Source organism: Seriola dumerili, unplaced genomic scaffold (assembly GCF_002260705.1).
Source record: "Seriola dumerili isolate Sdu_G_001 unplaced genomic scaffold, Sdu_1.0 BDQW01000003.1, whole genome shotgun sequence".
In the NCBI taxonomy this organism is placed as follows: Eukaryota; Metazoa; Chordata; class Actinopteri; order Carangiformes; family Carangidae; genus Seriola; species Seriola dumerili.
Window position 1 is genome coordinate 8,156,145 of NW_019174258.1, and position 24,671 is coordinate 8,180,815.

At 40.3% G+C, this 24,671-nt stretch overlaps 1 protein-coding gene across 1 annotated transcript in view; it reads left to right on the top strand.

The window, feature by feature from the left end:
* The first annotated feature begins 20,364 nt into the window (after nucleotides 1-20,364).
* LOC111221191 (CUGBP Elav-like family member 4) overlaps nucleotides 20,365-24,671 on the top strand; it is a 134,554-nt gene continuing 130,247 nt past the window's right edge. Inside the window, exon 1 of the mRNA XM_022744555.1 lies at nucleotides 20,365-20,577. Within this exon, the coding sequence (XP_022600276.1) occupies nucleotides 20,397-20,577 (181 nt within the window). The 5' untranslated portion in view covers nucleotides 20,365-20,396. The remainder of the gene's footprint in view (nucleotides 20,578-24,671) is intronic.

Consider the following 24,671-nt stretch of genomic DNA (forward strand, 5'->3'; position numbering starts at 1 on the left):
ATCAAGTTTAAATATGTTAACAGCCTGGTGATAGGTTTGAGCTCCCCAAGATGTCAGAACTATGTTTGGCATTCACTGAATATACTTAGTGCTATACACACACCGTGTTTGCAATGAGGCAAACTTAGACTTGACTCATGTGGCTGGTCACTGCCCTGTACGGTGTACTTCACTCCCTAAAGCTCTTCACACTTTCTCCCTCTAGGACTCTCATTTTTCAATGTATGAAAAGATAAAAAACTCACAAATAACATTAAAATGTTGCATATAGAATACAAGAGAATGTGTATTTATCGAATGTGTTTAAGCAAACCTGTAAGAAGCTCCCATATTACTTTTAAGCATAGCTATAAACCTGGAAAAATGTCCACATCATCTCTGTACAGTATATCCTAATAACAATAATAATATTGTGTATAATATTGTTGATAGTAGCTGTAATAGTGTCTCAGCGTCTTTGAAATGCTGTTAAAGATATGCTGACTCATGCTGGCGCAATGAGTGATGTTACATTTTATTTTATCTGATTCAGGAGTACGGAATTTTTGAGCTGAGATACTTGTCTATAATAGCATTGAACATTAGTGTTGGATGTTAAGTGCATGCTGCAGATTAATCCAATATGAATGTAGAGTAAATCCTCTGACAAAAATACGGAATACACATTTACAACCAGAAATAACAGAGCTGTTGATCAGTAAATGTTAATGTAAAACATTGCTGTTGCAGAACAGCTGCTAATGGCATTTTTGGTATATAATTTGTTTGTTGAAAGATTGTACAGTGCAACAGTATTGTGCTTTTACAATTGTCAGACAAAGTGCTTGCTTTGACCCATGCTAATGATTAGCTGGGTGGCATGAAGGGTCAGATTTCAAATTACTGGGCCTTGTAACAGTGGACCTGATAACATAGCTTTAATTAGAAAAATTACATCTTGTATATTATTTGTATTAAATGGTTTCACAGAGGTCTAAGCACAGAATCAGGAGTTGGAAAAAAAATAAGATATTCCCACTATTGCAGATACAATAGTTAAAGCTTTTTTGGGTTGTGGTGCTGTTTAAAATGGTTTGGTAATGTTATTTAATGGAGTTAATTTGTGTGACAAGTTATGGAAGACCATTTTAACCTAAGTTAGAAAGGAGATAGACGCTCACCCCAGGAGGAAGCAGTGGTCTCTGCCAGGACATGACATATGCATCTTAATTTCCAACAGGACAGAGTGCAACATATCGGTGATATCCCTGGGACCCTGAAATGGCTTCCAAATGTTTGCATTATCTCATCGACATGAAACGACTCTTTAAAAATTTTCCCCAGGTTTGCTCAGTCTGGAGAAGAACTCATATCGCTCCTCCAACTTCTCTAATTTCTGCTGCGGACCTCCCTTGCCCATTCCCTAATTTGTGGAATCGCTTAGGGCTGATTTTTTTTTTTTTTTTTGCATACTGTCACTGAGAAGGTGTCACACAGAAGGCCCTCCTCTCCCCTTGACAGTATTCCCATGAATTTATTCAGAGAGGTTGTGAGGACTGTTGGCCCAAGTTTGCTTTTTATTCCAAACAGCTCTCTTTCATCTGGATGTGTTCCAGATATTTTAGGAGAGCTTGGGTTCACTGGATGCTGAAATGATCAGGACTTGATGGCGTACTTACAGTAAGCATGTTGATTTAGGAGAGTGAACAATATTGGCTTTACTTGACCTCAGCACAACCTTTGATACTATTGATCATGCCACTCTTAACAGACTAAGACAGTAGATGGTACTTCTGGCACTGGCTTGAATTGATTCGCCTCATTTTTTTTTCATCCAGTCTGAATTTCTTTGTCTCAATTGATCGTTTTAATTTGTCAGCTACAGAGATTGCATATGGCTTTCCTGTTTCTGTACTGGTATGTGCTGTGTATGTAAATTGGTACAGGTTCCTGGTTGATCAGAACAAAAACAATGACAGGCTCCATGGTAGTCAGTGCTGCTATCATTATTTGAACATCACTCACTTGAATAGTTCACTGGAGGAAAACTGCAGTCAACACACAGTATGTCAACACAACCGCTACAAGAATCTACAGATCCATCAGACTACCCTAAAATCCTAGGTGTTTTACTCCTTGCACCAAGCACCAGTGAACATGTCAGTAGGTTGGTTTTCACCCATCAGTTTGTATCTGCATTTTCATTTTGGAAATATGGTTTTGGATAAGTGGAAATAAAGTGGTGGTGTATCAATAAAAGCAAAATGCCACAAAGTGCAATGGTAACGTGCTTAGTGAATTAATCATGACGTACATGGAGCATGTGACTTAAACATACAGTGAAGAGACCAAAAACAGCAGCAGATGCAAACACATTTGTTTGGAGCAATGAGGAGATTGTAATGTTCCTCCCCTAATGTTCCTATTTTAGGTTTGACTGGTGCTCTTTTAATTGTCATCTTCTTCGGCAATGATTTGACGGCACCTGACAACCCTTTATATTGCATATGTGATGTCATATTTTTATATGCGTAACAATATTGGATGGAAAAGAATGAATTAACATTTTGTTTTTGCATATTTTCTTGAAAATTTGAGCTACATTTGAATGGAAACCCACTTGTGTAGATGCTTCTTTCTAGATCTTTTCTAAATGCCAGATATCAGGATCCTCATGAAACTAAAGACCAAGAGAAGACATCTTTCTTCTTCAACACACAACAAGAGCCGAGGTAAGGCAGTACCCTTGCCACCTCTGCACATGACACCCACGGCAGACTGTGATCAAGTCTGAACAGCATGGTTAGCCATCTTGCAACACATGGCAAAGTAAATCTGGCATATTTTGTTCCAGCAGAGTATACCAACACGTTTTCTCACAAATTTAATGAGGTTTGATTACAGAAAATTCTATAGAGAAAACATGTTCAACCTGTTTCTGCAGTGCAATTTTATCTTTTAGGAATTCTGAGAGAATCCTTTGCTCTTATATTCTCTCACACAGCTGGAGGTTTATCACTTCTTGTCTTTTCCTGTTTATTGTGTGACTGATTACATACAGGTCTTTACGTGGCCTGATGCCAGATTACATCAGCAAGTTTCTAACTTCGTTGTCCCCAAAGGCCATTTAAGTCTTGTGACTGTTCCAGAGTCAAGGTTAAAATCAAGGCAGTGTTTGATTTGATTGAGAATATAATTTCACGGATGATCATCAGCACAATTTTAGGGACGGTCAATTTGTAAACATTCCAGTTACGGCACTTAGCGGTGCAGAGTGGCCGTGTGACTGTAAATGACACCACTGTAAGCGTTAGTTTAAATATATCCCCAAAAAATGAAAAGAAAGCAAGTGTTAACACTTAGAAAATATAGCACGAAAAGAGGAGTATATGTGAAGCCGGTGTGGGGCTGATGGTGAAGTTCATGGTAAAAGGTTCAATCTACATAAATGAAACGTGTGTTTGTTTGTTCATTCTCAGTCTTTTAAACCTTCCTCCTTTTCACGTCAGTAGCAAGACGTTTCTCAGAAAGACAAGGAAGATAAATGTCAAAGCAAAAGAGAAAAAAGGAAAAAAAGAAGACGATTACAGTACGCTGTAGCATTACTAACTGTATACATGGACACACTTTGTGCTTGCATCGTGCATCGTTAACTGTGCGCGATGGTTTTTCAGTTCATTACACTTGAGGAAAGCATACATTCTAATGACATTTTGCGCATAGCCATTATGCAGCAGTTGTAAATATTTATACCTGAAAACAACAGATATACCTCATTAAGCCACTCTGAACTTAGAGGGCAAAGGACAAATGAGCTTTCATATCAATAATGTAATGACTGTGTATTTCTGCACTGATATTCTGCTGTGCAGCGCTGATGACAATAGCAAAGCTTACAGATGAATGGGATTATGTCTTTTTGTGTATTGAAATAAGCATTATTGGAAAGTAATTCAATTCTGACACGGATTACAAATTCCTCATTCCTGCTCTATTAGTTATTATAATTTCCCTCCAAGCAAAGTCTCTAGCCTCTACTAAAAGTGAATGGTAGATGCACGCAGCAACACACATACACATCAACACATGAATAAAGTACAACCAAACTCTTACATTCTCTGTTAAATATATACATGCGTGCTCAGAGTCAAACAAGCCTGTCAAATGTACAGCGGCAGAAGTCCCACAGCACATACACAGTGTGTGTGGTTGGGCCCGCTCCCCTCATCAGTCATGTCTAATACTCTCCCTCATTTGTCCATTTGATATTTGTTTGGTTATTGCCTTTGCTATTATTGTTGCCGTAGTTTGATACATTCTCCGACAGCTCTTATTTCCATTATAAGTCATCAATTAATACAGAGAAATGTAATTATTGTGACAAGGCGTCTAATGCAGGCCGTGGAGATGAGAAATGGATTGTGACGGGGTGTGCTTCAAGCTGTCACGTACAGTGGTGAATTCTCGCCGACCCTTCCTTACAGCAGCACTCTTCAAAAGCCCTGACCTATTACAGAGCTCAATCCATCTAGTCTGTGTTCTGAAGCATATGTCTCTCTATCTGCCTGCACGCTGTGTGTGACTGAGTTCATCTACAGTGCAGTAACAGAAGAGCTGGAGACATAAATGAGGACTATCATGGTTTGTATTTTTGGGGGAAACACACTATTATGGCACTGAAATTTATATTTTTGCTTCACGACCTCACATAGTATTTAATTTACATGTAAAATAAGATAACAATGTATATCATTATGTTGTAACTGAAGTATGGCCGTGGCCTGGTTAAAACTACACGGCTACTGCAGTGGGAAAAGTAGAGAATCAAGAAACACCCAAACAAACAAAAGAATAAAGCAGCAACATTGTGGTTTGAAGGCTTGTGGCCCTTATGTTTCCAAGCCAACTCTTGATAAGAAAAAGCATGAAAGACTTATTTGAACTTTTCTTTGCCCACTGATAACAGGTCTGAGACTTTAGAGCAGGTGTGTGACTTCGCAATAAGCTGTACCTTAAATGAAATAACAGATTTGCTCTCTTTTACAAGATTTTTTTTTTTTTTTTGGTGTGTGGTTGCCTAACACACTCCACAGGAAGGAAAACATCAAAAGTGACAAATCAGAACCCAATTACAAAACACAAACCTGTACAGCAGATAGGGCGGCATTGAATCTTTTTCTCCTTCTGAGTTCCTTTAGTGGAATATTGCAACTTCTCTGCTCAAGAACAAAGTCTTGACTTCCATCACCACCAAATGTACTAAAAGTGGTCAGCTCATCAGCTATTTTGATGGAAATGTGAACGCCTCATAAATTTTTGCAAAAGCCCTGAAAACACATTTTCTCAGCCTGCTCCGAACTGTGAGCGATGGGGTCTGACATGAACACAAAACTGTCTGCAAACGCTAGAACGGTTCTGGTTATTTCACATCAGAGATTTCTATATTTGTGTCGCTGTCAATCCTTTTCTCACTGGTTTGAAGTAGGCGGGACCAAGTCGGAAAAAAAAAGGTGATGACATACTTTGGTGAACCAATTACAATTTAGCAACATTTGAATCTAAGAGGCATGACAGTTGTGAGGTTGCTTGCTTATGTTGCCAGGCTACTGTTAAGAAAAACTGATCAAAACCTCATACACACAGTCAAACGGCTGAAACAGATCAGCTCAAGTTTTGACGGTTAAACTCTTAATAAATGATATAAGAATGTTTTTTTTTTCTAACCTTAAGTTGATTGTTCCTTATTTATTCATGAACACATAATGTTGTAGATAAATACTTAAGATAAGACACCAACTTATCAGGAGCTTTGAAGTCTCTGTATGCCTCTGTGTAGTATATTTAATAAGAAATAAAAAACGCCTAAGTGTGGGGAAAAACGATATTGCACAACATTATCATTATGCTGAGAGAGAGCGCACAGCCCTGTGTTTAGACAGAGCACTGAACTGTGTCTAATATGATTACATGACATTCCTCACATTTTGCACCAGGCCCAGAGGCCTGTATTTGCCCTGGTGGTGACCTCTCTTTCCTCAAATGCCCTGGCCTTGACTCCTCCATGGCTCACTTGCCTTGTCCCATGTACTAATTCTCTGACTAAATTCACATCTTCCCCTCCCACTCATGCATCATGCTGCATCTATCTCTTTTTATCCCTCTTCCTTAGCTCTGTCCTCTCTTGTTTCATCTTGCCTTATCCTGCCAATCTCATGTCCTTGTTATCCCTACCTCTTTCCCCTGCACACTCCCCTCCCCGTCTCTCCTACCAATCCTCCCTCTCTTTCGCCCAATCCCCTCCACCCCCCCTTTCCCTGCCTGTCTCTTCCTCTTTTTCCTCCCTCCCTTCCCTCTGCTGTGGAGGTCAGCTATGATGCAGAGCCAGAGAGCTCGCCCGTGTTTAATTACATTAATAAAACACCCTGTGAGGTAGAATGACCTCGCACCCCGCAACCCTCTCTACACCCCCCGCATCCCTCACCCTCTACCCGTGCTTCCCTCCCTGTTGTTCTGCAGGCTTAGGCCTATTGAGGCTCCCTGCAGACCCAGTCCAATTGGTGCCAGGTTGCATTTCATGGCTGATTGCAAGGCTTGTGTTTCTCCCTCTTCGGCATTGGTTCCGCCCCCAATCTCCAGCGGTTCCCGACATGCTCACTTCACTGGAGGTCATGTCAGAGACTTCTCCCTCCCTCCCTGACCTGCTGCAGGTGGAGGACGCCGAGGAGAGTGCGCTGGCAAAACGAGACCTCTCTCCAAACAGCTGTAATGAGGGACATGCCCTTCCCGACGAGCTCCTCAGAGGTGTAACCCATCCCGATCACGCTCCTTCTGTTTCATTTATATGTAGCCCTCTCTGACTCTGTCAACAGGAAGGCCATGGGTTTCCCCTCTGCATCTCACAGATGGGGAGAGAAGCGAAACCTTCATTTGGAGAGGAGAGGAGATTCTCTACATCCGCCAGGTTTTGGTTCACTTGGAATTGGTGGAGGCTCTCTGCTCCTCGCGTCATAAAGCTAAAATCGAAGGCACACAAAATGCCCCCTGGGCCAGAAGACAATGGTCCTATGCACATAAATTATAGCAGAAGCAGGATGGCATATGACAAGCAGCAGTAACTTACTATTATTGCCTGCAACCGATGATGACAATTCCCGTGGTAGCCAACAGGTCGGAGCGATGTAATATGCATAGGATTCATGCAAATGGGAATGCCTCAAACGTGTCAGAAATATGGCTGCCACTGGGTAGAAACCTTGTATCTTTGAAAAGCAGCCTTATTTTCTTACTGACAACCATGCATCCTTATTGTAGTTTATGAATAGATTTTGTGGGCCTTGGGGTCACACAGCTGGCATTTCCAATAAAGAACCACATAAACCTCCAGCTCAGGTAGAACCATGGAAATTACTACTTGGACTTACAAGGGTTTCCTGCAACAGCAGGAATCTAATCTCCTACAGCCACCGTCATGATTTTCATGAATAGTCAACAGCCTTACCATAAAAAAGTGGCATCATCTTCTCGAAGAACATTACAGCTTAATGTAGACACATAACTTACATTTTCTCCACACAATGGGAAATCCTAACCTTGTGTTGAAGTGTAGTGCTCTTTTGGCTATGCTATTTATGTGCCACATTTTTCCTCCGTGCATGTATGTTGATACTGTTGTGCCGTTGTGGCATGTTGTTGCCAATATATTACAGGCTAATGGCAAAACCACAGGGGCACTCTGGCACCCTAATGGCTTTGATGGTTGATACTTTGAGTTCGACTGTGAGAGCAAAAAGTAGTTAAAAGCGTTATATGCTGTGGGCATTGCTGGTCTTTTCAGTGTCAGGGAGCTGTTTTTCTTCCCACAGCCATTTCTGTTCTCAACAACAGCATTCATCCACAGAAAGGACACAAAATCTGTGAGAGCCGAGCTCATGTTTATTTGATAAAAGGCTATCCAATGATAAAATGAGATCATTTCACGTCCCTTTGGGTCAGCTTTTAAATCTTTTCCAAAAACATGTTTCACAGAAAGGCTTTTTATATTATTTGTTTTTACCTACCTTATTCTTACTATAAATACTTGTTTTATTGATCTCTAATACCGTTCTCAATTCATGGCTGCCTGGTGTTTTATTGTTTCTACTCCTTGTGACTTTGAATTACCATTGGTTCACCGTCTGTGAGGCTTTGACTGCATTGAATAACTATACCAACAGTGTTTATCATTATAATTATTTCATATATTCTCTCCCTTGCATTGCTCTCCTCCCTTTGTTCTTCTTCATACACTCTTCACTGTCTGCTTTGTTATTTGTTTGGAGGGTTTTCATTAGATTCCCCGACTAGCAATTAGTGTTCCTCTCCAAAGCGATGGCAGAACAGTGGCACTCAAATGCCCCATCTCTTTATTGCATGGTTAAGTACCCTTCAGATTCACATGGTTATTAATAACATTGTTGCTAAATCGCACAAAAAAAGCATTGCAGCTAACTAGGTTACCGCGAGGTTTACTTTGCCTCAAAACATCAGGTTAAACAAATTTACCTTTCCCCTCTTTCACTCTCTTTGTCCTCTCTCTCCCTACCTCTCTTTCCCCAGTTCGAATGTGGGCACAAAGAGAGGCAGAGAGAGGAAAGTTAATTAGATAGAGGTCCAAGGAGGGGGGGGGGGGCACCTGGTAATGGAAAGGGGCTGCATGAAAACAGATGGCCCAGAATTTATTAACTTGCAGGAGCGCTTCAAGGAAGCCACAGCGACCAGACATTAGGCCAGTCACTGTCTGGGTGGGGGCTAGCAGGCGGCTGGATACAGGTAGAGGCTGTCAGAGCCCAAAAATAGAAAGCAGATTTATCTCTGGATTGTTGCAAATGATCCACCAGAGGAGAACAATGGATGCAATCCAGTTCACTGGTTGACAGTTTTACCTAATGCCTTTGAAGCCACTCTGTAGGTTCAAAAAGAAGTTACAGAGTTTTATGAGAGATTTATGTTGGACTTCACTTTAAAAGTTAGTTTGTGAAAGCATCATCCATATCTCTACACTGCTATGTCCCCGTTCACTATTGGCTGTTATGCTGTAAAAGCTACATTCTCATAATTCCCTCTTTAAAATGTGTAACTTTTATAACATCCCGTAAATAAGGTGATGAATCTATAACCTATAACCTGTACTCTCGCAGCTGGCAACAATTAACATCCTGTACTTAAATATCCTCAGAAATATGGGTGAATAAAGGCGGGAAAACACCTCTTTGACAGGACAGGAACAGGTAAAATTCACATTACATTCATACTATTGCAGTGCAGCAGCTTGCATTTTACAGATAGCTTACTCACCAGAACAACAACGTGAACTGTAAACACTCAAGAAGCATAATTGTAACTAAATGTTATTTGTAATGTAGTTTCAGCCAAAGGTCAACATGAGCTAATCAGTTTATGAAACACTCAATAGAACAATCTGTCTCTAATTTGCTGCTCTAGCAAGGTGCTTGAATATGAGGACTATAACAAAAATATGTAATTCAGCAACATGACAAATGGCGCTAAGTAATAAACTAGAATTATTCTGCTCTGCAGTCTTCATCAGGGTTACAGCATATAAAAAAAAGAAAAAGTTTTATAAAGAGTAAAATATATAAAAAGTTTATGGACTGAAACATCGAGCTGTTGGACCTTTATTTGTACTCTGTGTCATTGTGGTTATACGGTATTCAGAATACAACCTTGAGTGCTTGCAGACACAAAATACATCCTTTAGACTGCAAAACAAACATATCCTGTCCTTCCAGCACAATAAACAGCATTATATTGGATGGAAGCACACTACTGGGAATGGAACATTCTTAGAAAATAAGTAGAAAACAACAATATTATATTGAGCCCCTGAGGTCCTCAGACATCTTAAGAGAGGTGGGCTTCCATTCTGCCACATGCTCGGGTTGGTGTGTGAATTGTATAGAGTACAGACACACACACACACACACACATACACACTCTGATGCACACTGTGCCTTCACCATACATACCCTTGTGGGTAAAGTGTAAAGGATTCAGCACAAGCAAAGGATCAAGGTTACAGGTGCAGAAAAGATGAAAAGGAAATATGATGTGCCTTTTTCTCATTCCTTTTCTTTCTGTTCTTCTTATTAATGAACTTGCAGTGTATGTTTACATTTTGTGAAAACTAATAAAACTGGTTTTATTCTATTTTTACTGAAGCTCTGAACTAAAAAAAAAATGCATATGCTTTATCAAATTGCCTTTTTGGCACATGTGTTGCACACCGTTTCCTATTTCTGGACTCAAATACGAGAAAGGAACCTCCAAAGGTTTTAGGAGTTGTAAGGAGATGTAGGAGTTTTGATGTGTTGAGCCAAAGCTCTAAAGGCAGCACTGCCGAAATCAAACAGCTTGCACAACACAGTGCTAAAAGCCAATGAAAAATAGATTTAGTAGGGAACACGTTGCTTTATTTCAGTCTCTCCAAAGCGGCGTGATAGAAAGGCAACATGTGCGACAGAACAGCTTGTGAACTAGTTGTGTAGGCTCTGTGAAGCAGTGCTGTTTGTGAGTCAACGGCGTGAGCTTCAAATGCCACACCGCTGAGCCTGCCGGGCCTCCACCAAAGTAAAAATAGACTGTGATGACAAGTCTGTGGTGCCATAAAGACGCCTATTAACAATGAGTGTTTCTGGTGCTGCCGAGGGGAGCTCCAGATCAGCTCACCTCAAGCTGTCAAAGCAGCCTACAGTGAAAAAAAAAAACAAAACAAAACAAAAAAAAAAAATACAACAACCACCCTCCTTGATCAAACAATCCCTACCACATATAAGATCAACATGACAAAATGCCCAGTCTTTGTAAACAGAGGCTAAAGCAACTAACAAGGTTTGACTGGCTGCAGTGCCAGACTGTGCGTTACATCTGATGGAAACAGAGTGCAAGCTGTTGGTGCAAGGCATGGCATAGAGCCTGACAATAGCTGAGTGCTGTGTAAGCTCCGCTGTGCTCTTTCTGTCAGGCTGCACAGCATGCGGGTCCACCACGTCCTCATCTGATTTTTTAGAAATATTGGGTGAACTTGGGCTTATGTGCATATGCTTGTGTCTGTGTGGGCACGGGGGAATTTGCGGGAAGTAAAGAGCATCATGTCATGTAGAGGTGGAACGGGCGGCAGACAGGGTTAAAAGTATTGGGATAGGGGAGGGGCCACAGGAGGGGCCAGGGATGGGATTGCCCCTGGACCAGAACTTCTGTACGATGTGACCAGTACACGGAGACACAAAACAACCACAAAGCAAAGCAAAACAACCAAAGACACAAACTACTACAAAAAAGATGAAAATGATTACAAAGACATAAGCAACATCCACAAGGAGACACAAAACGACTACGAAAGCGATGCAAAATGACTAGAAAGACATGCAAATTGACAACAAAGAGACACAAAATGATCATGAAGAGAAGCAAAACAACAACAGAGATGGACACAAAACAACTACAAAAAAAAAAAAAAAATCGACTACAAAGACATGCAAAACAACCAAGGAGCTTTCGTCTGGGTGTCTTGCAGGAGAGGAGTGTTAGGAGGGGTTGGGGCCCTTTTACATGTCAGTGTCCATCAGGGGCCCGTTGTTTCATAATTTGTCCATGGGTGTCAGTCGAGTTACAAATAGCAGCCGTTTATTGATAGACAGTCTTTAGTCTGTGCCCCAGTTTGGCTCATTCAAAAGTTTCTAAATTTGCATTCGTATTGGGATCGCCTAAAAATACCAGTGGGAACTTTTTTGTATTGCTGAGTCGTCAGGAATTTTTATCAATGACCCATTCTGACCCCCACAGATTATTAGATTTCTTACTTCCACTTGAACACATGCCTCTCTCTGTGGTGTATGCTTTTGTGTCTCTGTGAGAGTTTTCATTTTGTGTTGACTTTGCGTTGACTTTGTCACTCGCACAATCACTGACTAAGCATGTTAGTCCAACTTACCAACTGCACACTGGTCTCATCATCACTGCTATTGAAGCTACTTAACAAATGTGGGCAGCCTCTGAGGCGGCAGTATCTCACCCAGGCAACTGTGAATATGAATTGACTATTGTTTTTTTGACTAGCAAATACCCAAGTCATTACCATACTGTGTTTTTTTTTTATCTCCTTGCTATGTTATTATATATTACATATACTTTGCAAGTAATCTATGCAGAAAAATCTGTATTCTACTCTTTATAGTTAGCCTATATTTCATTGTCTTTTGCATTGCACAGTGCATGAAGTCCAGTTGTCCTTGTGCCATTGTCTCCTCAGTATGCATTGTGAATCTCTGTAAGATGTCATTGTCTCTGCACCAGTGTCACTAAGACAAATCCTTGTACATTTATTTGCAGTCTATGTCTAGTGCAAGTCTGAAAAAAAAAATACTGCTTCTAGTGAGGACATTACTTTTTTACCATTAAAGCACGAGGGCAGACTCTTTATTGGCATTTTACTAAGATAATCTTTCAATCATGCTTCCTCACAATTAGATTTTTTATTGTGTCATGATGATTATGAACAGATAACTGATACTAATTTCCATAATGTTAATGGTTTCCATGCTTTCAGGGGCCTTGCTTAGCTAAATATTAAATGCTGATTTGAAATCCAAGGACACTGCAGTACATCTACATTTCAGTCTGCTCTAATTTTATATATATAAAAAAAACATCTGTCAAAGCATGCTACTGCAAATTGAAACAGCAATTTCACTCTGATTTTTTTCACTTGCTGATGACATTGCGCTGATGTTATTGTTGGTAATGACAAGCTCAGAGGGGTGTTTATTTTAAAGGCACTTATGACTACAGCTTTGAAAAGTCTTCTCTTTGCAAGCTGTTGAAACACCAATAACTTTTATAGTCTGCAGTCATTATGCTGTCTTTGCCTGGTCTATAAAAGACAGACATTCTTAATCTTCAAGTGTCTATTTAATCAAATAAAGGTCACTCATAGCACAGTTACAGGTACTACTAGTCATTACACTTGGTTTTATCCTCTTTCATCCAGTGACAGACATGTGTTTTATATATGCAGTACATACACATGTGGAGTGCTCTACAGTCCTTCTTTTGGCACTGTTTTTCATCCCAGTCATTGTAGTGATTGTATTAAATGCGAGCTGCTGATTCATATCTGCACAGATGAGACCAAGTCCTGTACATTTACTGACTCAGTGAGTAGGATTTTTTTTTTTCAGAAGAATGGGGCTTATTCTCTTCTCTGAATGGCTCAGCACATGTCTGAAACCTGTAAAAATAATCCACAGTGATCTGTGACTGATCCACAGCAATGCATTTATTCTGTACAACGGCTTATCAGGTTTTTCAAATAAAGGATATTCTGGCATGATTTAAAAATCTTCAGGTATTATTGGAATGGAAGTGATATTGTTCTTTAACCTGGAGCTTATAACTTGCAGGACAATACTGTACGTAACTGGCAAGTCTTGCACTATTTCCAGAATGAACTTATGGATGCCTGAAAGGAAAGGTTTGAGAATTTTGAACAAATGTTAATTCACTTTTTTTGCTGACAGTCAGATGAGAAGAGTAGCCAGTAGGCAGTAGCAGCCAGTTAACTTAGCTTAGCTCAAAGACTGGAAAGAGAGGGAAAAAGCTAGCGTGGCTCTGATGTCTGATGTTAACAAAATCTGCTCACCAGCACCTATAAACCTCACTAATTAAGATATTATCTCTCGTTTGCTGATGTAAAAATGACAAATTGCAGTTTTATGGAGGGTTACATGCTTGACTATATCTTGCCTGGCTATAACTTCCTTGAGTCACAGCTGCTTGCCTGGCAACCGCACAGTGATGACAAGATTCCAGGAAGTTAGTGCGTCTGCTCAAAAAATAGTCCTACAAATAACCCTCTGTAAAACCACCATATGTTGTTTTTGCACGTTGGTTTCTGTACTGATTAAACAAATGAGATGTATTGTGTTAATTAGCGTGCTTTACAGTTGCTGGCAGGCAGATTTTGTTAACTTTGGACAGAGCCAGGCTATAGCTGTTTCCCCCGTTTTCAGTCTTTATGTTAAGCTAAGCTAAGCTAACCAGCTGCTGGCCCCAGCTCCATATTTTCTGTGCAAATATGTGTGTGGAATTGATGTTATAATTTACAAGAAAGCAAATAGACGTATTTCCAAAATAATGTTGAATTATTCCTTTAATGCAAGTTACAAAATGCAGACCAGGCCTCGGAGATTCTTCAAGTTCTTACAAATCTTCTCCTCCTACTCCTCCTCCCTCATTTCTCTGCTCTCTCTCCAAAGTTTTCTTCTCTCCTGAGGAACCTCAGGGATAGCCTGAAGACTCCAAGCCGAGATGTTGCCCACACCCTCAGTCTCAAAACCCATCCCAGTCTCCATCATCCCCTGACCCCACCACCTCCTCTCTCCAGTCAGCTTCTCTTAACGTTTTGCAATAAAGCTTTACACTGCATTCTGCTGAGGCACGGTCTTTGTTAGTTAACTGCAATGTAATTGTCCCGCAACTGTCTCTCTAGTACTGAAGCGTGTGTGTTTCAACTTTCTGTGCACACAAGCACTTTTTTTGTGTGTGTGCGGATGAGTGTGTATGTGCACTATAGTGTATTGTGTTAAACTTTTTAAAAGCATTTGCAAGATAAAATAACTAGGTCAACTTATCAAAGTAAGGCCATGAAACAATACTAGTTCTGAGTGGCTGTGAAAGCAGCTTTGATACATTTTACATCAAAAGGACACACTGCAGTGATATAATAAACCCCTGAAAACATTATTGCAACTTCCACTAAAGTTATAAATGTCCATCTTTATTTTAGAGATAAATGGAAAGAAAAAACTGCTTTTTTAAAATTACAGTAAATTCCATTATAAAACACATTAATATAATATTTCTTTAAACATTTTTTTTTAAATTGCATGAACTACTGTTACGGATAATGTGCTGAAACAGCCGTAGGTACTTTGCACTTTTTAATCGAGAGAAATCTAGGTTGACAGAAAAGTGACATTAGTTTTGTAACAACAGCCTAAGGGAAGGGGAGTGTGGAGGAGAGGGTACGTGTGCATGCATGTACCCCCTAACACCACACACTCACACACAAAACATACACATATACACCAACGAGCTGCACAGTGGTATTGCTGTTTTCTCTCAGACTCTGCTGCAATTTCAGTGGGCAAACCAGCAATACTTGCAATGTTAGCAACAATTTGCAACCACTCTTCGAGCATTGTGTATTTATATATTTAAGGTTTCTTTTTACATTATATCATAAGTTTAGAAGATGACCTAAGTGACCTCAAGCCTACCACTGGCCAAACTTGTATTCAGCAGCTCTGCTGGGAGATGCCCACACATAATATACATATGTACTGATTCACAGTTAAGACCCAACAGAAAGCAAAAAAGCTGCATTTACATGCAATAGCAATGGAAGTAAAACCTATGTGACTGTACCCAGGGGAGGCCTGCACGGAGTATTCTGAGATTCATTAGCTGCTAGAAAGAAGATGACTCATTGTGGTCTCCCTGACCTCTTATTTGTTTTTCTCTCATTTATTCCCTACCTTGCATCACTAGCAAACTTGCATCGAGATGCCTGCTTATCATTCAGCAGTACACCAACAGCAGTACAGACGGAACACCACCCATAAAGGCAAGACAGAGATGTAATCCACCTCTTCAAAATAAAAATGAGCAAAATTTAATTTATCAAAAACATTGCTCAGACTAGACCAACAATCACTCTTGCATTTTCCCTACAGCAAAGAAGCAAATGAACTGGCAAGAAATTGTGTTTTAAGAGAAAATTATGGCTTCTGAGTGAGTGGTTCTTTATCTTGCAGTGTCTGTGTGGGGGGAACAGTGCGCCCCTCCCTCAGGCAGAGACTGCAGTTGAGGTTTGAGGCTGCTCTGGTATTACCATATACACTCACAGATTCACAAAAAATACTGTCACACCTCATACTGGCTGTGCCATGAATATCAATGGTTGCTCTCCTTTTGGACTCACTCTACAAAACAGACAGTGAAAAATGTTCATGCATGACTACGTTCCACCTGGCCCACTCCATATATCCAGTTTAATGGGATAATGAACACACAGTATAAAGGAATTGTGCATGACACCAAGCTGTTATGCACAATGCATGACTTATGTCACTGACTTTGCTCCTTCAAGGGACTATATTTTTGGTAGCTGTTTCAGGTGGTGTGTCTGTGACATTCCAACAAGTCACCTTGACAGTGGTGTGAATAATTTTGGTAATAAAAACAGAAATGGCATTCACTCAGGACTAGAAAATAGCAGTTGTACTGTGTGAAATACTGAGGGTAAATATTTTTTGCATTAGTCTGGAAATGATTTTGCTGACACATTTACTATGTTCACACCCCCTCCTGATTCCAGGTCTAGTTAGCCCAGCAAGGGAAAATACTCACTCATTGCTAATGGGCAAATACAGTCTCCATCCAGAAATAATAAGGAAATAATTTGAGTGAAATGTGCCTCTTGAGTGTCCAGGATTCTTGCGGGACTTCTTTTCTTCTGTGTTGTTCTTTTTGCAAGTTCATACCCACTTTCACAAACACAGCTGGAACTACTCTGACTGCTCTTTTGTCTGAAAGCAGAGCAATCGACAGAGGTGCCCTGTGCAACCATCCAGGTGTTGAGCTTGGCACAGACAAGAAGAAGAACCCTGTCAACCTTTCTGATACGCTTGCCTGTGTTCGAACAAAGAGGATGCTTACACACAGGCATAATTGAAGAGATCATGCAGTACCTGCATTTCCTCCTGCCAGGCAGTTTCCAAGTCTTCACAGCTGTGCAGGCAAACTATCCCGCAGAGAAATGACAAAAACAAGGAAACAAAAATCACAAAGTCAATAAGCAGCACTGAAGCTGAATTAGCTACGTCTTTGTGGGAAAGAATGGCCCTGATGATATTGACAAGGGAGACCCGTTGTGTTTTTGATCCCCATTCAGAGCAACAAACTCTGCAGGAATTTTTTTTTGAGGTGGTCTACAAAGACATGATTAAATAGAAAATAAATAAATATTCATAACAATGCCAATGCAGTGCCAGATGTTACTGTTAGTTGCTCTCAGAATACCAGTATCCCCAAAGACCATTCACTCTCACAGACACCAGGGGTGAACACACACACACACACACACACACACACACACACACACACACACACACACACACACACACACACACACACACACAAATGGAGGCCTGCAAAGAACACAGCACATAATCCATCAAAGCTAACTTCTCTCCTACCTAGTGACCAAACAAGTTCATGAGGCACATTGTGACACTTCCCACTGGGGCAACTCCCTACAACTTATGTGCTTATCATACCGTTAGATATTTTTGAAAAAGATGGCCACCCCGTTGTCTATTTATGATAGATAAGACCACTCCTCTGATAACATAAACACTAAGTAACTCACTGAGAAGGCATTCAAATGTCAAATTTGCATCGGTACCAGAGTGGAGGGAAACCGGTCAGCTCAATTACTGACACATAGGAGATGATGTTCATGTTCAATTTTTCATGGCAACAATGTTTTTAATCACTGTGAATAAAATATCATTAGATATATGATTGGTTCATTTGTATGCAGATAATTAACAGATAGATAGATAGATAGATAGATAGATAGATAGATAGATAGATAGATAGATAGATAGATAGATAGATAGATAGATAGATAGATAGATGGATAGATAGATAGATAGAAACCTCATAATGTTAAATATTATTGTGAGGCAGCTTTAGTCTACTAATTAGCAGAGGCAACAGAACAAACTAATCACTGTTATTTAATTACATCTTTGTACTAGCCAATTAATTCTGACCTAACAGAGGTTAAGCATGTCTGTTGAATGCATTTCAATAGTAGACATGTAGTTTTTTGTGATTCTCTACTGAGCCCAGGTCCACAAAAAGGGGGTCATAGGTCAGGCTCAGTTACACAACAACACCTCTGGAGGTGTCGGAGACTCTGTGTGTTTCTCAAAGACACTTAATCAGGGCAGATCTTATTATACACTATATGGTAGCATGCAGCTGTTTTCAATCATTTCCATGAAAAAACCACAATCGATTACAGATGCATGATATAATCCAAATAAATGCAGTCATATCAAGCATGATTACTCATCTCAGTATGAGTTGGACTGCCCTTGTATTGATGTTATATTCCCACATGCACTAATTAGACATTTCTGTGTACAGAATACACTGTTGGAGTAATACAACACTGGCAGTGCACATGCTCACATGCATGAATAACAAAACTACTCCAAAGAGTGTGGCGATGAATGCAACATTCCCTTTGTGAAGTAAAGGACAGACCGGTTCAGAAATTGTGCACAGCAGACAGACAGAGGGTGTGGAGAATCTGTAGTGCAAACATGTACTGTTAAAAATTGTAGCTCCAACAATCTATTTCACGGTCTCTGAATGGCAGCGTTGATTCAGCACCATGGACAGTGACACGAGGCAGCTCTGAATGTGGAGGTTTGAGCTGACATCATTTCAAACTAGTGTTTTATTCTGTCATTTTTCCCTCCATCTATTCACATTGTCTTCATGTGTTTGAGAAAGAGAAGCATGCTTTGTTTTTAAATAGTGCAATACTCCAAAGGATGCTGTGTGTTGCATTCCAGCATGCTGCGCTCTTTTTAATTATTCACCCAAACATGCCTTTGATCCGAGCACCTGACCAAGCTTCCGTTTTCTTTCCCAATCGTCCTTTTAAATGAAAGAGGCTGAGGTTTCCAACCATACATGAATATACTGAAAAGTACCAGTAAGCTTATGGAGAAAAACATAAATCCAATAGAAAGACGATAACACATATGAAGACTTGAAGAATATGTTAAAAAGACTATAGTACTTGATTACAGAAGGGTAGCCCTTGGAAGCAACTGCTGTAAACTCTGTTATCACAGTTTACTGTGATCTGTGGTTGTCCCTGAGAGTGAAGGAATTGTTTCAATGTAGATCCTGATGACTTATTTCATTATAGAATTTTATCACAAACAAAGAATATTTCTAAAATTAAGAATACACAGTAAGCTACATTCGACCATGTGAACACAGTACCACAGTGGAGTGGGCTTCAGTCCTCTGGAATCCCTACTCTGTTGGTTATCTACCCTAGGTAGTTAAAAGCATTCACCTGACATCCCAGGTGTAAAATAGTCCCAGTTTGATGGTTAGAATGAAAAACCAGCAGTGTCCTGGCTCCTGAGGTCCAGGATTGAGAACCACTGTAGAGATCATTTCTACAAAGCTTCACAGTAGTGTCTTTCATGACTGGTCCTCAGGACTTACAGCCCTGCTGGTTTTATTTCTGAACATCTGAGAGGGACTTTTTTATGCCCAGTATGCCACATGTGTGCAATTATTTACCTGACAGGATTTAAAAAAAGAAGTAAAAAAAAAAGAAACATAGGCACACCTGGGGGCAACAGACCAGAAGTATTATGAGGACAGAGCTCCTTAGTAGCATGGTCTGCATACTGTAAATCCTTTACACAATAATTAAAATGTATTAAAATGATTACTCAGAACAATAAAGGATACATTTTTTTGAACCACAGTTTTTTTTTTACCAGTTAATTGTTTCCCATTAATAAAACCAACTGATAAAAAGCCTCACAAAGGGTTTTAGTAAGGTTCAATTACATGAGTTGGCATTATAAAGCTACTATTCCCCCTTAAATTAACCTCAATTTGGCCTTGTTGCTAAAACAAAACTATATGATGTGACAAAGACAGGAGAAGCACATAAAAACTGCTTTTGCACCTTTAAATGCCCCAAGCTTTCCACTCCACACAAGTGTTTGCCTTCTCACTCAGCCATCCTGCTCTGTCTTTGGCCTGGGCCGCGCTCATTATGCAAATTAGGCGGTGGGCGGGGTCTATTCATAAGAGTACGAGTTGACGTCACGGGTAGTGTGGCAGCGGAGGGGAGGGAGGGGTTGGGGGTGGGGGGTGTTGGGGCTTGACTTAAAAAAAATGAAAACATATAAAGCATAAGAAAAAAAATGAAATAAGGCTGATTTCAAACAAGAGGGCTCAGGCTGTAAAGGAAGAGGAGAGAGTAGGGAGGGAAAACCAGAGGAAGAGTGGGGAGAGAGGAAGATATAAGGGAAGGGGGGGGCAGTGTGCACTGTGCAGTTAACTACAGAGAGAGAGAGAGGGAGAGAGAGAGAGAGAGAGAGAGAGAGAGAGAGAGAGAGAGAGAGAGAGAGAGAGAGAGAGAGAGAGCGAGCAGCCCGCCGGCCCATTGAGGAAAGATGGCTACAGTCACTGCAAACGGAGTGCAGCAAGAGAATGGATTCAGCACCACGAACAGCGCCGGCAGGATGAACGGGCTTACCATCGGCCAGAACACCATTCCAATGAAGGACCACGACGCCATCAAGCTTTTCATCGGGCAGATTCCCAGAAATCTGGAGGAAAAAGACCTGAAACCCCTGTTTGAGGAATTCGGAAAGATATACGAACTCACTGTACTGAAAGACAGGTTTACGGGAATGCATAAAGGTTGGTTATTTTGGCATCTTTACTTTTGTGTTCCTTTATAAATGATCAAAAAAGAGAGAGACGAGGAAAACAAAAACGCCCCAATTCAGTTTTGGGGCAGACAGCATGAAAAGTGTGTTAATTTGCAGATGTTTGGGACAGAGTGGGAGCCCCGTATATCCTTCACACACACACATAGGCTACACACTAACATACGCACACGCGCACACACACACAAACACACACACACACACACACGTTATATATATATATATATATGGGGCGTGAGAGGGAGAACACGTGGAAGTGAATGACTCGCAAATGCAGGGTTAATTGTTACCGCGTCCAGCCAGTCCACGTGAATACTACAGCTGAAAACGCCTTTGTGTGTTTACATTGACTATCATGTGCTGAGCATCCCAGTTTAAGGGGGCGGGACAGGCAAGCGCTCGGGGATGCTGTGTTATTTCTGCAGCTGCAGAAATTTCTTCACAACTTAAAAAAAACAAAACAACACCCCTCTGTTGTCCGTCCCTGTCCATTTGCTGCGTATTGTCGGAGAGAAATAAATGCTTTCAGGGGAGCGGAAAATGCAAACCATTATCGGGCAATCAGCATCGGTGATTAAGGTGGTGCTGGCATGCTGCTTTGACCTTTCAGCAGGCTAATATGCAGCATACTTTTCAGACGTCATTAGCTGTGGAAAATACTATTTACGTGGCAGCTGTATTGTATTGCTGCTGCTCCGTGGGCGGGTTGCAGTCAGGAAGTACAAAGCAGGATAATAGTAGAGGCTGAGATCCAGCATGCATCGTCTTCTCGCTCACTCTGCCCCCCCCCCCCCCCCCTCCCCACAAAACGCCCCCCCCCTCCTCCTCCTCATTGTTGTCCAAAACGACCGGGATCAGTATTCACTTAGTAATTAGTCAGTCAGGCCACGGATAATCAGGGATCGATCAGTTCTAATGATAGTTATAATAATGAATGCCAGAGTGCGGTTAGGTTTGGAAAGTCTTTCAGTTACATAAATAAAAGAATCCAGTCCACGTCCAAAATTACAAGTTCAAGTCTGGTAAACACAAGACAGGTACAGAAAAAAATTAATCCAGAAACGGCCAGAACAGAGTGACTCGTCTGTAAATATAATGACCACATTTTGAAAGCTAGTTGCTTTGTTCCCATTTTCATTTAGATGTTTATCTATTATTTATTACAAGCCTTGAATTACACTACCATTTTTTTTAGTGTTTAATATTATTCTATTGTGGCTTACAAGTCTAACAATTATTAAAATGTATTGACAAAGTATTATCATTTTTTATTACTAATTCTGACCTTTTTAGCCTTTGTCTAATGTTTTAGAGATTTGTTTTAGAATAAAAATCCAAAATAAGGTCATATTTCCAGTATTACCCATGTCATCATAAGCAGACTGTCTCGAGCCTGAAGCTTATTATTTTACTATCAGCTGAAGGACTGTGCTGTATTGAAAAATAATGATATAACACTGCTACTGCTGATCGTGACTTATGCTATTTTGTAGATAGTAGATATTAATGTGTCTTGTAATTTTGGATATAATTTTAAATCACACAAACACACATGCGCACGCACACACACGCACACTGAACACAGATTTGCACATAAGCATGAGTGGCATTGAATTCACAATCAGTTCACTCCCTGCAAAAATAATCTATTCACGAGCCAGGCAAATTATGTATGATATGTAAGTCAGTGGCTACAGTTCATGATCTTATCGATCAGCACAAGTAAAGCGCTCTTGTGGGAGAAATGAGTGTGGGCTCAGCATTACTTTCTTGTGTGTGTGCAACCCTGAAGGTCTCCATGCACCACCTGTTCCTTTAGCCATCAGTTGCTCGTACTCAACATGCTCCTCATTTTTCCAGTGTTCCTCTTTTGGAGCCCAATGATCGATTAAAACAATATTTCTGATGTTCGTGTTGTTTACGCCTGTCCTCAACCATCCCTGAATGTCAACACTGTGGAGGATGGTTGCCTCAGGAAGGATAATCCTGTTCCAAAGCCAGACAGTATGCCCGTTCAAATCATCCTCCACCAAGGCCACTCTGATGTATGCAGTATGCCCACTTCATCCCGCATGACATTCAAAGTCACTTTGGGAGCACAGGCGTGCACTTTTAATAAGATTTCACCATCGCATTATATGGATGAGTTTTTCTTATTGGCCACTCACCTAAACCATGTTCATGCCTCCTGCTGCGTCGATGTGTGATACCTGTAGACCGAAGCTGGAAAGTACAAGAGTAAGAAAATGGGATTAGTGTCGTTAACAAAACAGAAGGAGGTATAGTGTATCATTAGCTGTGTCAGTCAAGGAGAGCAGTTTAAAACAGTGAGTGAATGGCCACTCTGAAACCGAGGAGAGCTTTTGTAGGGGAATTGAAGGTAAAATTAATTACTTACTTAACTATAAAAGTTCTTTGAAATGCTTCATGTGTTCAAATTGAATTCTGTTATAAATAACACACTAAGGTCAATACAACACTCTTCCATATAATCACATTTATAACTTTTAAATTAAATTGTAATTAAATTGTTTTGGCACCAACAAATAAGTCCACTTAACAAAACAACAATATAATAATTATGATAATAGTAATTATAATAACAAAAGACAACTGCAAAGCATCAACTGTTATATTGGGTCTAGTCATACTGGTAATCATTTCCCTCCTCTTTTACCTGTCAAAATTGTGATATAAAAACCTAAAACTTTACAATGAGGTTTACATTTGTTTCTTTATTTCTTCAGCATGTAGCACAAAGACTTTGAGGTTTAAGACATGCAGCTGTTGTAGCGCAGAGCTGTGAAATAGTTGCATTGAAGACTCGAAGAAACTTGTTACAATTCCCATTTGAATTATGTTTTAACACAGAACAGGATCAGGTTCCCCTGGGTTAAAGGTTTTATCACAGAGTTTGTTCAGCATGTCAATAACTCAGAAATCAAAGACACGCACCTGCTTCAGCATTCTGGGATGTCCATTAAATATACACCTTATTATCTTTATGCTCACAATGGATCTTAATAACCACTTGAGCTTTTCAGCGTCTTTCCGCTCATTCTTTTGGTTTTCAACATTACTGTTTTCACTGTCACTTCTGTCATAGTGTTGTTTTTGGAGCTATTAACTATATGTTACCTGGCCAGCACCAAGCGACAGATAGAGAAAGGGAGTGATAGCTGCTGAATATATTGAAGCATTTAAGCTGAAGATTCATAGATTTTCCTCAGGAAACAGTGAGAACAAAACAACATAGCTACAAGGAGAATGGATACTGGAATTTACATTCATCAGGTGGCCAGAAAGCGACTCCAAATGAATGCAAATGCTAATTCTCTGTGTCTGCTAGATATGTCAGTTAAGTTTGCTAGTTTGCTAAATCAACTTATGATGGTTGGTGGTGAGGCCTGGACATTTTAACCTCTCTGGGTTGGGCATATGTTGGGGTCACGTGACAAGTCTCACAGGCTCACTGCCACCCAATAAAAATCCCTGGGATACAGCTTCATCTCTACTGCTACAGGCCAGTGGATAGTTTCATTTCAACCTGATGTTGCACTTCCTGGATGAATGATCTTAATCTACACATACATGCTGTAGCTGTGTGACTATCATCAGCAATGTAGCAATATAGCTCTTGGATCATTTCCTCTACCTCTCTACAATATAGGGTTTTGTAATGGTCTTTTGTCCACAGTGGTTTAAAACGTGGTTTGTCTTCTGCTTGCTGCACAAAAATGCATAATATGCCAATGGAAAGTGGTTAGATATTATGTCAAAGGCCTGGGAGGCATCTAATCTTGTAACATTATCACAAATTCCATCCACATTTTTATCATAGACAGTAAGACAAACTTTTTTTTTTCACAGCAGAGCAACAGAAGAGTGGGGGTGAGGATATAATCAGCTTGGCTCCACAATCCCTAAAAACATAAAGTTCATAAAGATTTAGTGGAGCGCCATGAATTTAGTTTGACTACAACTTTCAAATCCCTCTTTGAGCTTAGTTTGTGGCTGAGAAAGATTTGATTTGTTGCAGATAGATGATGTATATGGCTGTTGGCA